This window comes from Rhinatrema bivittatum, chromosome 14 (assembly GCF_901001135.1).
Source record: "Rhinatrema bivittatum chromosome 14, aRhiBiv1.1, whole genome shotgun sequence".
NCBI classification, from domain to species: Eukaryota; Metazoa; Chordata; class Amphibia; order Gymnophiona; family Rhinatrematidae; genus Rhinatrema; species Rhinatrema bivittatum.
This window is the reverse complement of record NC_042628.1, coordinates 26,798,485-26,813,949: the sequence shown is the minus strand read 5'-3', so window position 1 is coordinate 26,813,949 and position 15,465 is coordinate 26,798,485. Positions and strand designations below refer to the sequence as shown.

General features: G+C 42.2%; 1 protein-coding gene across 3 annotated transcripts in view; it reads right to left on the bottom strand.

The window, feature by feature from the left end:
* The window catches only part of USP7 (ubiquitin specific peptidase 7), a 216,274-nt gene that overhangs the window by 87,357 nt on the left and 113,452 nt on the right, over positions 1-15,465 (bottom strand). For all 3 annotated transcript variants that reach the window (XM_029577287.1, XM_029577286.1, XM_029577288.1), the window contains exon 15: positions 4,989-5,119. In XM_029577287.1, coding sequence (XP_029433147.1) covers positions 4,989-5,119 — 131 coding nt within the window. The remainder of the gene's footprint in view (positions 1-4,988; positions 5,120-15,465) is intronic.

Genomic DNA, 15,465 nt, shown 5'->3' with positions numbered 1-15,465 from the left:
TCTCTGCTTTGACGGCAGGGGGAGGGGAATTGGATTCAGACAACCGACTCTGGAAAGGAATACGACGCGTGAGGTTATCAAATTTGCGGATGATACAAAATTATTCAGAGTAGTTAAATCACAAGTGGATTGTGATACATTACAGGAGGACCTTGCAAGACTGGAAGATTGGGCATCCAAATGGCAGATGAAATTTAATGTGGACAAGTGCAAGGTGTTGCACACAGGGAAAACTAACCCTTGCTGTAGTTACACGATGTTAGGTTCCATATTAGGAGCTACCACCCAGGAAAAAGATCTAGGCATCATAGTGGATAATACTTTAAAATCGTCAGCTCAGTGTGCTGCAGCAGTCAAAAAAGCAAACAATGTTAGGAATTATTAGGAAGGGAATGGTGAATAAAATGGAAAATGTCATAATGCCTCTATATCGCTCCATGGTGAGACCGCACCTTGAATACTGTGTACAATTCTGGTCGCCGCATCTCAAAAAGATATAGTTGCGAAGGAGAAGGTACAGAGAAGGACAACCAAAATGATAAAGGGGATGGAACAGCTCCCCTATAAGGAAAGGCTGAAGAGGTTAGGGCTGTTCAGCTTGGAGAAGAGACGGCTGAGGGGGGATATGATAGAGGTCTTTAAGATCATGAGAGGTCTTGAACGAGTAGATGTGAATCGGTTATTTACACTTTCGATTAACAGAAGGACTAGGGGGCATTCCATGAAGTTAGCAAGTGGCACATTTAAGACTAATTGGAGAAAATTATTTTTCACTCAACACATAATAAAGCTCTGGAATTTGTTGCCTGAGGATGTGGTTAGTGCAGTTAGTGTAGCTGGGTTAAAAAAAGGTTTGGATAAGTTCTTGGAGACGAAGTCCATTAATCAAGTTTACTTAGGGAATAGCCACTGCTATTAATTGCATCAGGGCAGGCGGTCCCGACCTCACAGTAGCTGCAGTAATCGATTTGGATCAACAAGAACTGATAAGTACTAACAACAAAGCGGGAACGCTTAGGGAGGGCCGGGGCACCCGCCAGGGAGAGGATACTAAGCACATGGAAATAAAACAAAAGAAAATTGAAAAAATTGAAAAATAAAGTATTTCAAGAATAAACACGGGAGCTATCAAAAGAGACAATCACAAAGTGGTTGCCTCAGACATAGCAACCGCACATCATCACATATCGAGGAGTTCCCTTGATAGTTGGTTGTTAATGATTAATTGCATCAGCATGGGATCTTCTTAGTGTTTGGGTAACTGCCAGGTTCTTGTGGCCTGGTTTGGCCTCTGTTGGAAACAGGATGCTGGGCTTATTGGACCCTTGATCTGACCCAGCATGGCAATTTCTTATGTTCTTATGTTACACAGACATAAGGGAAAAAGCACAGGACTGCTTCTATGGCCAAGTCCAAAAGCAAAGCACATCAAGCAGCATTGTGTGAATTTTCAAGAAGGCTCCTCACCCAGTAAAAATGTTGCTATGTTAATATATAAGGCTGGAGATAACCTGCACGGAGTGGCAGCTACTACCATAAGAAATTTGCTGGGCTGACTGGATGGATCATTTGGGCTTTTTTGCCGTCAATACTATGTTGCAATGTTAGAGAAACTCTCTCTCTTTAAAAACAAAACAAAAAAATCACAAAACCAGGCCTATTTGACACAGGAAAGCAGATGGGGAGAGAAGGAACAAATGACTGCTTTGGAGAGAAAATCAGGGATTGCGTCGAATTGGACCAAGGGCTGGTGAGATCGGAGGGTGTCCTGCCGATCTGCAAATGGGTATCCAGCATGGCAGCAACCGCGGAGTGCAGGAAAAGCTGCCGGTCGTAAAAGGAGAAGAAATTGCAGCTCAAGGCTTCAGCGCTGTGCAGCCAGTGTCTTCCCGGAGGGGAAGGCAGCTCTGAAATGGCCATAGCTTTCTCGGGCCAATTTGGAGCAAGAGTAGAGTTGGACATCCCAGATTAGGTGGTAGTGAACACCAATGCCAGCCTGAAGGTTTGAGGGGCCATTTGCCAAGGGTAAACAGCTCAAGGTCGGTGGAGGAGGCATCATGGTCTATCAATCAGGTAAACGAAGGTGGTTCATTGAAGTTGCTTGCCTTTCTTCCGCAATTACAAGATCATGTGGTGCAAGTCTTATCAGAAAATGTGATGACAGTAGTTTATAATCAGTCGTCAAGGGGGAACCAAGCATCAAGTGGTGTCTCAGGAGGCCCAGCAGTTTTTCAATTGGGCAGAACATCCCAGTATCCCATGTGGCTGGGATGGACAACGTGTAGGCAGACTCTCTCAGCTGGCAAGTTTTAGACCCTGGGGAATGGGAGCTGTCAGCAGATGAAATGGATCTCATTCGTGTCAGGTGGAGTTGCCCTCAGCTGGACTTGATGGCATAGAGATAGAACAGCAAGGCACATTGCTATTTCAGCCACAGGTGAGAAGACTGGTTAGAGGGGTTTGACGTTCTGGTCTTCCTATGGCTGTTGGGGATTCTGTTATATGTTTTCCCTCTGTGGTCTCTGAGAGGAAGAGTGTTGACACGTATCAAGAGACACCTGGTTCACCAGGTGATTCTTGTGACTCCAAAATGGCCAGTTTGCAGATCTGGTAAATCTCATGGTGGTCGATCCACTAAAACTCTGGCATCTTTTAGAGTTGCTTCACCAGGGACCAATCTTCTCAGATCAGGCGGACCACTTTTGTCTCTTGGCCTGGGCTTTTGAAAGGAAACGTCTGCGAACGAAGGGAAATTTGGAAGAGGTCATTACTACTTTACTACAAGTGAGTCCTTCCACTTCCTTGGCTTATGTCATGGTGTGGAGGGTATTTGAGAAGAGGTGTCTTGACAAAGCTCTTGAGCCTACATAAGTGTCCGTGCCTTACATTTTGACTTTTCTGCAGAACAGCCAAGTGAAAGGTCTGGCTTGTAATTCCCTTACAGTTCAGGCGGCAGCTTTAGGCTGCTTTCAAGGTAAGGTGCATGGCTTTGTATTCGGGTGTGGCTTGTTTTCTTAGCCGGCTGAAGTATTTGCATCCTCCGGTATGCAGAATGTGCTCCTCGTGGAACCTTTAACTTAGTGCTTAGGATCCTCTATGGATCTCTGTTCGAGCCATTGAGACAAATGTTGCTGAAGAATCTTATCCCGAAGGTGGGTTTCCTGGTGGTGATCTGTTCAGCCAGGAGAATTTCAGAACTTCAGGCCTGGTCTTTGTCAGGATCCTTTTCTTCAAGTTTTCGGATGGGGTATTGCTGCATATGGTGCCTTCCTTTTTACCGAAGGTAGTCTCCATGTTTCACCTCAGACAGATGGTGGAACTTCCCACCCTTCGCAGCTACCCCGCATGCAAGAGAGATTCATTTGTTGGATGCCCATCAAGCCATGTTGCAGTATCTCAAGGTCACCAATGGTTTTCAGAGATCTGATCACCTTCAATCTGTTTAGTGGAGTGAAGAAAGGTATAAGTCTTCCAAGGCTACAATTGCACAGTGGCTGAAAGAGGCAATTGTATCAGCATATATTTGCAAAGGGTAGTCGAGTGCCAAAGGGCTGAGTGTGCATTCTAATAGGGAGCAGGCGGCCTCCTAGGCAGTGTCAGTTGGGTTCTCCACAGGAGATCTGTTGGGCAGTGACTTGGTCATCACTACACATTTTCGCCAGAACATTACTGGCTAGATGTTCGGGTGCTGAAGTGGCAGGTTTTCGAGAGTGTGTGCTATGAACTGGTCTTTCTAATTCCTGCCTGGGTTAGGGGAGCATGGGTACATCCCATGGGTGTGGACTGATCTGGGGTATGAACAGGAAAGGAAATTAGCAGATAACCAATTTTTCATTCCTGGAATACTCCAGATCAGTCCACAGCCCCACTCTTTAGAAAGAGCAATCCTCTCTTCTGTATGTAAATAGTGGAGAAACAGTTTTGTGGTTCGCAAGTTTTCAATCCCCATTTGGACAAAAGGGCTCACCTTTCCCCTGCTCAGTTTAAGGGGAGTAAAGTTAGTTTTTAGTTTTAATCTTATCTTGGCTTGGGTACAGGTCACACTGAGGGACTGCAAGCAGCATGCTATCTTAAGCAGCAGTGTCAGTAAAGCTTTTCTTCTGTCTCCATCTGCTGGTAGGGATGAAAAATCTGTGCATCTGGACTGATCTGTGGTATTCCAGGAATGAAAAATAGCAGTTAAGAACCAATTTCCTTTATCGCGCAATACAGCAGGTGATTTTCTCCTCCTACTGAAATAAGCTGCTTTGCATGCATTTTCATGCATAAAATTGCCTAATGTATGCAAAGCAGCTTATGCATAGGCAATCCTGTTATTTTAGTGCATTCAAGGAAGGTGTAAGTTATTCTCCATGGGAGCTTCGGGGCATTAACATGGGTCCCCCGATGCTACTGCAGGAAAATTAAAGGGCCAAGGTGCTCAATACACCCTCCCGCCCAAGACACAAAATAATTCACCCTATAGTACTGCTCCCTCCCCCCTTAAATAAGATTTCAACAATTCCAATTGCATGGTGATGGCACACCTGATCAGGTCTGAAGGCACACCAGTATGCCATGGCACACTAATTAGGAAAACCTGATCTAGGCACCAAAGGGGACAATCACATTTAGTTTATACACTTAATGATTGTCAGTCCTTTAGTGTGCAAAATATTTTGGCAACTGAATGCTAAAGTGACTAATACTCTGGAATAGACTATGTTTTTTTTTTAATTTCTGCATTTCACAATGATATATTATAATTCAATTAACCCATTATGTTCCATATTTTTAAAGAAGTTATCCCCTAAATAGGACAGTGGAACATAATAGGTTAATGAAATGTTTATATACTGTTATCAATTACCCATAAACTTTGTTTAGCAACTAAACCTTTAGGTGTGGAGACCATTGTGTCTTTTCCTCTGCAGAGACTGACAATATAGTACTAAATGATTTCTCAAACTGCAATGCAGTTTTTTCAGTTGTACTTTTTGAAAGCTAACCTGCACTTGCATATAGAGATGTGCTTCCTGGCGCTCCTTCCTCTTTTGAGCTTCTATTCTTTTTTCTTCTTGTAGTCGTTCAACCAATTGCTGCGGAATATCATGATCCATGACAGCTTGTAAAACTTCACCTACAAAAATAAAAGTTGTTTTGTAATACTACTTTTTTCTTTTTTTTTTTTTTTTTTTTTTTTTAATTAAAAATGGTCACTGCTCGCAAGCTCCCATCCATCATTGACTAGTAGATTCTCTCACCTCTAGAAATGTTAACCACCAACTATGCCAAGACATAGTGACAATTTCTATATCCATATGCCACAATGAGTAGAAAGCAAATTTGTTTACCTGTGACAGGTGTTCTCCATAGACAGTAGGACAACCCAGCCACACAAGTTTATTTATTTTATATCCCGTCGTTCCAAGTGAAGATCACAATGGTTTACAAAAGTAACACTTAAAGAAAACTAGAGTGGGACTTGATATTATTGTAGAAAAGTGTTGGGAACAAACAATATACATACAATAACCCAGAGCTTTTCACACGATGTCAATCTTTTGCGACGCTGCACCACCAAAAATATTTAGGCAATGACCTTCATAATAGGCTTCCTCGTTAGGGCTTTCGCCTATTCAACTCGGCCTTATGCATAATCATAGGTCATGATGTTAGAAATATTTTTTGAGAGAGTTTTCTTTTGCAAATTAAAACTGATAAAGTCAATGACTATTTCAAACTCTGACTGGCATTATTCCATGTGTGTAATCCATCATTTAAATGGTTGGACTTATCTGAATTGTAGCGCTTTTTCAGTCAAAAACCATGACAGTGGTCACAGTGCTGACCCGACACGGAGCCGTGTTTCGGACTGCTTTCACCATCTCCCAGTCCTTCATCAAGGGTAATAGTTCTGCGTCGAAAACATTCATTGATCAATTTTACTAGCAAATCTAACAAATTCAACCATGATTTCAGTGGACTTAAAGTTATATCAGAGCAAACCGTATCTCAAAAAAGTACTTACACAGTTGTCAAACAATTCAAACATGGCGCTTCAGCGTTTTTTTACCCATTTCCGGGGAACCTCCCAAAACCCTCGATATAATGGAAAAATGACGTAGTATAGCTCCTCCTACCTATCAAACTTTCTACAGGTTTACCGTACACCACATTATATAAGAGTATACCATTCTATAGAGGCATTAAGCCCTGCTGGAATCACAGTATTTAATCTAAATATCCACTGCTGTTCTTTTTTATTGAGGACTTTGTTGATATCTCCTCCACGAGGATGACTCAAAATTTTTTCTAGGATTCTCCAGCGTAATGAATCAAAAGAATGTTGAAACTCTTTACAATGCATCACCACGGGAGCAGTCAGTTTTTCCGTAGTGATACAGCTCCGATGTTCTATGAGACGTGTACGGATCATCCTTTTAGTTCTACCCACATAACAGAGTCTGCACGGACATTCGATGAGATAGACGACGTGTGTGGACCGGCAATCAGTATGGTGATGTGCTATATGTTTATACCCTCTAGCATTTGTCCAAGTTTCTCCAATGATGGCTTGTTTACAGACTGAGCAACCAGTGCACGGCCAGGTGCCATGTGGCAACACGTCTTCAATAGGTTCCTGCAGAAATGAATGCATCACCAAATCTCCAATATTGCGTCCTCTACTATATGCAATAATGGGATGATCATCAAACAAAGCATTATGGGGGCGAAGAACAGCCCAATGTTGTTTAATTGAACGTGCAATGGATCCAGCCCTGTCAGAGAAAGGAATCGTGCAAACTAGAGGCGATTGGTTATCACTCTGTTTATCCAATAATAACCAACATCGTTGAGCATTTGTGGCTCTTTTCCATGCTGTCTTAATGTATCGAATGGGATAACCTCGTTGTAAAAGTCTTTTAGCCAAAAGTTCTGCTTGTAACTGAAACTGCCCTGTAGTACTGCAGATTCGCTTCAACCGCAGGAACTGGCCAATCGGCAGATTTTTTAACAGATGGTGGGGATGAAAGCTTGAAAAATGCAGCAGGGTATTACGTTCACAAGATTTACGATACAGAGTAGTGGTTAACTTGTCTCTATTCTTGGAAATATGTATATCTAGAAAATCTATTTGCTCAGAATGAAATGTCATTGTAAACTGTAAGTTTCTATCTAACGTGTTGATCCAACTATGAAATTCTGCTAACATGTCTTGATTGCCGTGCCACAGGAAAAACACATCGTCAATACATCGGGTCCAATACTTGACATTTTGGAATTCTATAGCATCATATAAAAATGACTCCTCGAATTGTGCCACATAGAGATTTGCCAAACTGGGGGCCATAGTGGCCCCCATCGCTGTACCATGTATCTGCTTATACCACGTATGTTGGAACATAAAAAAATTATTACAGAGCGCCATCTCTGTTAGCAACATCAAAAACGTGGTGGGAATACGATGTGGCCGAACCCGTTTATTCAAGGTAGTCTCAATGATGTTCAAAGCTGCCCGCTGAGGGATACTGGTATATAATGCTTGGATATCCATCGTAACTAATAATGTGTTTTGTACATCGTCCATCTCATCCAACTTCACAAGCATATGTTTTGTGTCCTTACAAAAGGATTTAGATTTTGACACAAAGGGCTGTAACACTGCATCAACAAATGAAGATAAGGGCTCCAGGAGGGAACCAATGGTGGTCACGATTGGACGTCCAGGAGGGTCCACTATATCCTTATGCACTTTAGGGACCATATAAATTGTGGGAGCCATAGGATGTTCAACAACTAAATATCTTGCTTCACGCGGAGTGAGACAACCCAGGTTGAGATGTTCATTAACTACTGCCGTAATCTGCACATGTAGTTCAATGGTTGGATTTTTCCTCAAAATTTCATACTTAGTAGAATCTTGTACGTGCTGTAATATTTTCGCAACATAAGCAGTTTTACTAAGGACTACCACTGAACCCCCCTTATCGGCCTTTTTTATTATAATCGATTGGTCAGCTGTCAAAGACTTCATAGCTTGAAATTCCCCTTTCGTAAGATTGAATTTGGGTGAAATATCAATTTCTTCAATTTGGACAACATCAAACAAGACTAATTCCATATATGTTTTAATAAATGGATCAACTGGGCCAGCTGGCATCCTTTCTCTGACAGGGCTGGATCCATTGCACGTTCAATTAAACAACATTGGGCTGTTCTTCGCCCCCATAATGCTTTGTTTGATGATCATCCCATTATTGCATATAGTAGAGGACGCAATATTGGAGATTTGGTGATGCATTCATTTCTGCAGGAACCTATTGAAGACGTGTTGCCACATGGCACCTGGCCGTGCACTGGTTGCTCAGTCTGTAAACAAGCCATCATTGGAGAAACTTGGACAAATGCTAGAGGGTATAAACATATAGCACATCACCATACTGATTGCCGGTCCACACACGTCGTCTATCTCATCGAATGTCCGTGCAGACTCTGTTATGTGGGTAGAACTAAAAGGATGATCCGTACACGTCTCATAGAACATCGGAGCTGTATCACTACGGAAAAACTGACTGCTCCCGTGGTGATGCATTGTAAAGAGTTTCAACATTCTTTTGATTCATTACGCTGGAGAATCCTAGAAAAAATTTTGAGTCATCCTCGTGGAGGAGATATCAACAAAGTCCTCAATAAAAAAGAACAGCAGTGGATATTTAGATTAAATACTGTGATTCCAGCAGGGCTTAATGCCTCTATAGAATGGTATACTCTTATATAATGTGGTGTACGGTAAACCTGTAGAAAGTTTGATAGGTAGGAGGAGCTATACTACGTCATTTTTCCATTATATCGAGGGTTTTGGGAGGTTCCCCGGAAATGGGTAAAAAAACGCTGAAGCGCCATGTTTGAATTGTTTGACAACTGTGTAAGTACTTTTTTGAGATACGGTTTGCTCTGATATAACTTTAAGTCCACTGAAATCATGGTTGAATTTGTTAGATTTGCTAGTAAAATTGATCAATGAATGTTTTCGACGCAGAACTATTACCCTTGATGAAGGACTGGGAGATGGTGAAAGCAGTCCGAAACACGGCTCCGTGTCGGGTCAGCACTGTGACCACTGTCATGGTTTTTGACTGAAAAAGCGCTACAATTCAGATAAGTCCAACCATTTAAATGATGGATTACACACATGGAATAATGCCAGTCAGAGTTTGAAATAGTCATTGACTTTATCAGTTTTAATTTGCAAAAGAAAACTCTCTCAAAAAATATTTCTAACATCATGACCTATGATTTTGCATAAGGCCGAGTTGAATAGGCGAAAGCCCTAACGAGGAAGCCTATTATGAAGGTCATTGCCTAAATATTTTTGGTGGTGCAGCGTCGCAAAAGATTGACATCGTGTGAAAAGCTCTGGGTTATTGTATGTATATTACAAAAGTAACATTCATCTTTGGGTCATTGCATAAATTGGTATAACTCAGTTTGGTGTAACAATTTGGTAAAACATACATTAGTACTATACAATATAGTATTACATGTACTTTGACATGAAACATATTTGATAAGATATATACATTGCAGAAGAGCAAGCTTGCTTACCGTAAACTGTGTTTTCTGTAGATAGATTAATTAGCTATGCTGTATGGGTACGTCCTCCGTGACACCAGGTGGCGGAGCTCTCAAAGTCTAGCAAAGTCTTTTAGCTAGGGGCTCCCTCCCTCCTGTATCTTGACAGAATTACCTCAGGCTCCTCAGTCAGTATCAAAGCAAGGTAGGTATGCTAGAACTGTCCAGGGAGGCAGGCGGGTCAGCATGGCTAATTCATCTATCTACATAAAACACCGATTATGGTAAGCAAACTTGCTCTTTTCACTTCGATAAGCAGCTGAATTAGCCATGCTGTATGGGAGTCCCCAGCTGATGTATTAAGCAGCCAGTATGTGTTATTTAATTTCTCTTTTTCTTTTTTTTGCTCAATATGATAATATTGGCAGACAGTTCCTATGAAGGCTGTATTTGCTTGGAATTTTGCACTTCCTTAGGATAGTCTGTCGCAAAAGGATCATCCACCGTCTGAATGCGCAAACACTGGTGGGATGTGAAAAAATGTGTAGCAATAACAATGTTGTTGCTTCTCAGATGGCCAAAAGGGGCACTTAATGGAGAGAGAGGCAATCTAGGTTGCCATTTCATGCACGTGTCCGTAGGGTTGCAGATAGCGAGTGCGACTTTCTATTATAACTGAAATGGATATAATTAGATATTGTGGATAAGTTTTCATCGTCACTGGACGTCCATGGTCGTCTGGATTGACAAAAGAAACAGCTGTGAGGGTCGACTGGGTGAGAAGAGTGCGTCTTTCGTAGTATGCCAGTGCACGTTTTCAATCAAAGGTATGTAACCTTTGTCTCATTGTCATTTGCAAGAAGTTTTGGGTGGAACGTGAGCAAGGTGACGGCCTGGTTAATGTAGAAAACTGGACAATACCGTTCGTGGAAATTTCTGGCAAGCACAGAAGGGCACCCTGCCAAAGCTAAACAGAAGATAAGAGGGTAGTGAAGCAATGCTTGCAACATACTTGGTCTTCCTATAGAAGTCAAAGCGACCAGGAAAAGCACCTTTCATAAGAGGTATCGAAGGTTAATCCATGTCTAGAGGTGCAAAGGATGAAAGGCATTATCTGTTCAAGAACCATGTAAATGTTCCACGGTATAGGGGTTTTTTGTAAAGGTAGATGTAGGTGCAATATCCCCACATGAATCCATATACTAAGGAATAACATGAAATAGGTCCTCCCATCTAGATGAAGGTGATAAGCTGTTATGGTGCTTACAGGAACTTGTAGCGAGGAGTCGCAATGTCGCTACTGTATAGTAGGTGGAGGCAGGACAGAAGACAGCCAGGTGGTCAAGTCAAGGGGCTACAGCCGTTGATGAATGCCAGGAAGCGTAGCGGGTTAACTTTCCTGGTACTTGAATGTGATGGATAATTCTCCTGAGGATAGGAGAAAAAAGATAATGGAGTCCATCAATCTCCATGCCATAAGGTGTAGGCAGGAGAGGAGAGGATGCTCCCTTGTGTTGGGGAAGAAGCTGTGAGCTGGAGCCCAGGAGTACTGGATTGCGGATCAAAAGCCGCCGTAGATAACAGTACCATGGACGCCGTGGCCATGCTGGCGCGATGAGGAAAAGATCCGCTTGGTCTTTTTTTTTTTTGCATATCCGCGATCATGGCAGATCCCTCTGGTCGTCTATGCATCTCTGGAGTTTGAGATATGATTGGTGCTGGAGGGAATGCATAAAATATGTGTTTGACCAATCGATGAGAAGGGTGTCTGGAGTCTGAGTGAGCTCAGAGAAATCGAACAAGGGTTCTCCAATGTTTCTGTTGTACAGTGTTACAAGAGCTCCACTGTAGTGAGATCTCTTAGTGAGAATAATTTTTTTTTTTTTACGTTACCTTTGTATTTAGTTCCACTTTGTGGGAGTGAGAAATGTTGTTGAGTTTGTTCGCCCTGGAATCGTGAATTTCGGGCAGATAAGTTGATTGGAGTGATATGGATACTCGGTGAACATGATGTAGTATCTGAACTCTCCCTTCGTAGAGGTTCCATGAACCGGACTGTTCGGTTTGTTTAAAGAGAATATTGGAGTTGGATTCCGTGTGAATCATGACTGTTTATCTTTGTAGGGAATCCTGGAGGTTAGGAGGGCATGCCTGACCACTGTGAGTTCTTGAAGGCTTATGTGTAGTGTACAATCCAACGAAGTTCATACAGCTTGTGTCTGTAATTCTTTCAGATGCTGTAGTATTATTGATGTCGCAGGGAACGCAGGGGTGAGTTCGTAGATATGTGAACGGGAGTAACCACCAATTGTGGGCTCACTTTTTTTTTTTTTTTTTTTTTACACTGCTGGTCAAGGAATATGAGTGGTCAAAGTATGGAGAAAAAATGGAGTCCATCAGTGTTTGAGGCTGCATTACAGGTGGCACATATGCGTAACTACGTAGATGGTTGCTTTATATGCCCAGAAAACAGTTACAGCCTGGCGAGCTGTCACTGTAGTACTGTGAGCAGAGTTATAGACCATGTGAAGAGAGTTAATGCTCTCGGATGAGGTAGGAAAACCATGTCGTGAATTTTGCGACTGTAGGCTCCTATGAATTTCAGGTTGAATAGACTCCAATGCTGAAGCTTTCCTTTTTTTTTTGTAGTGGATTAGGAGTCCTAGACTGTCTATGCCAGAATCGGTTGCCAAGATGGCCTCTTAGTAGCGTTGGACTGGTACTAGGAGTCAATCGTTCAGATAGAGAATATAGTACTCCCTCTGATGACGAATGGTGCACCACTACCACTGCCTAGTATTTGGTGAAACATGGGGGAAGAAGCATGACAGAATGGAAGAGTTTTTATGAGACGGAATGGTTGACCGCCTGGAAAAAAACATAGGTGATACTAGGAACTGGGGTGCTTTGATGTGGAAGCATATGCCTGTTTCAAAGGCAGTGCGATCCCCAGGATGAAGGACTGAGGAATGGACTTGATAGAAGTCATTCTTTATAGTTATATTTATTTAGTATTTTATTTAGGTTTTTGGGTTTTTTTTGAAGAACATGGAACTACTGTAGAATATGATCGCAGAGAAATGTTAAGTGGTTATAGGTAAGACTCATAGATCCAATATAATGTGATTTTTAGACTGGGATATAAGTGGACAAACTTTATCCCAGAGGTGATGATGGTGGCCTTATGATTTCTAAACCTCGAATGTGGTTTTGCAGGTTGAGGATTCATAGGATGCCGCTGCTGGCGAGGCATCCTAGTATGCTAATGTGGGGCGTGTTATTGATCAGTTTGTTGCCCCGATGGTTGATAAGATGGAGTTAGGCTTGAAGTTTGTTTTTTTTTTTTTGATCCTCGATAGAGGGCTAAGGCTGAAGCTTTATGACCGTATTGGTTAACTGATCTCGGAATAAATTGTTTGGACAACATGGTAAATATGCCCAGTTGTCGTGAAATATTGTCTCATATGGCGCTAGAACTTGGTGGTTAGCTGCCAAGGTATTTGCTGAAGTCGTAAAAGACTTCCAAAGCTTCAGAAAAATAAATGGAGTTCAGAAAGTGCCTCCACCTTTTCTCGAGGTAAAGGTATTGAGGCAAGGCCTGTTGGAAATGTGGTTCTTAGATCCTGTCGAGTATCAAGATAAGTGCGATGCAAATTTGTGGTTTGCATGCGGGTTGTCAGCCTCTCCTACAAAATGACTTTACCTATTTAGTTTCAATTATTTTTTTTTTTTTTTTTTTTTTTTTTTTTTTTTTTTAAAGTCGTCCACTGACTTATCCTCAGTTGGCGGTGTTTTGGAAGGGATCCTAGAGCAGGAGACGTTTGCATCGTTGAGTCAAACAGCCCGGAGTAATGTGGAAGGCGAACCTTAGTGTGGAAAGACGAATCTTTCCTCTGAATCTCAATTCGATGTTAGAAAAATGTTGGAGGATCCAACAAGAGAGTCTTCCAGGGATCTTCCAGAAATGGTGTCCTCTGGGAGTTGTGGTAGGGTATTGGTTCAGTAGGACCTTCCAAATCTTTGATATGCCCAGCAGTCACATACGTGAAAGTGGAATGCAAATAGTTGTTATTAATTGCGTAGGTGGTATACGTGCTCAAGGACGAACTTGGCTTCAGTATGCCCGTCTCCATCAGTATGTTTTCTTTTTATTTATTTATTTATTGTTTTATTTACTTCATTTTTTTAATGCCTGTTTGTAGGCTTCGCATTAGTTTGAGGGGCCGTTCTTGTTATTTAGGTTTGTTTTGTTTTGTTTTTTTTAACGCCCGGTGTTAGCTGGTGCTTGGCGGGCAGAATTGCACGTGTATGCACGTTCAGCACCTGCGTTGAAGTCCTGGCGTGTCCGGTGGCCACGCTGATAGTCCTGCGTGCTCTGTGAGCCCTGCACTCTCATTCCCGCTGTGCATTACACCCCAGTTTTATATTGGAGTTCTTCCGACTCGATGCGTCTGCACGCCCTCACCTGCGTTGATGCACCCGGTGCGCCCACTTTGATGCGCCCATGGCCACTTCGATGAGTTGGCGCGCCCACAGCCGTGTAGATTCGCCGGTGCCCACGTCGACGCCTAGGCGTAACAGCGCCCGTGTCGGTGCTCCGGCGCCTGAGTCAAGCAATCGGCGATCTGGCAGGAATTTTGGAGTTTGGCAATGTGGCACCCACATGTAAGTCTCAGCGCTCTGGGTTTGGCGGTTTGTTTTTTTTTTTTTTTTTTTGTTTTTTTTTTAAGAGGCCACCATGTTTATTCTGAAGCCACCAGTAGTCAGCCCAGACATCTCCTGCGCCCCTACCTCAGCCTCTACTCTGTGTTCGCCCGGTAAACGGGGGGTTAACCGAGAAGGTTAGTTGAGGTAGCAATTGTCCGGGAGGGGTAGGGGGTGCCCCAAAATGTTTTAGATGATTTCGTAAAGGCAGGCTGCTGAGAAATTTTTTTTTTTTAATCTTTTTTGTTTCTTTTCTTCTTCCATTTTTTAAGAATTCTATATAGATGCCATATTTCTTAAGTTGAAGAGAAGAGAAGTAGAGAGCTCTGTGCACACCGTTGCATGGAAAAAAAAATCAGACTGAGGAGCCTGAGGTAATCCTGTCAGGATACAGGAGCGAGGGAGCCCCTAGCTAAAAGACTTTGAGAGCTCCGGCACCTGGTGGCACGGAGGACGTACCCATACAGCATGGCTAATTCAGCTGCTTATCTACGTGAAAACAGTTTTTATTTCTCTACTGAGGAGGAGTACAAGGGTTAGTAGGGTTGTGATTCTGTTTCGTAGTATACATGTTCGTAAGGAGATGTCAAAAGCTGTTTAGTTCTCTAGTTACATGGTATTGTTTTTGTTGTTGATATTGTTGCTTCTTCAGTCAGTTAGCATTTAAGTTAGATTATAAGCATTTTTAAACAGCCATGTTTTTAATTCAGGTTTGAATGTCTTTTTTTCTGGGATCAGTCTGTCTCTGGTAGTGAGTTCCATAGTTTAGGTCCTGCTATGGATGACCTGTGATCATTTATTTGCTTTAGGTGTGTGCTCCAGAATGTAGGTACAGTTAATAGTCCTTTGCTTTGTGACCTAAGGATTTGTTGTGGTGCATATGTTTGAAGCCTCACGCTAAATAGTCTTGGGTTATTGTTGTGGATAATTTAAAGATTAAGGTTAAAACTTTGAAATAGATTTGGTATTGTATCGGAAGCTAGTGCAGTGCTATAAGTGAGGGTGCGATGTGATCAAATTTCCTGGTCTTGCCGCTGCATTTTGTAGTAGTTGCAGGTGGTTTTTTTGTTGTTTTTTTTAATAGATATGTTGGGAGTGCTAGTAGTAGGGAGTTATAGAAATCTATATTTGAGAAAATTAGAGATTTTAGGACTGTATGGAAATCTTCGGTAATTAGTAATGATTTCAATTTATGTAGGATGCACA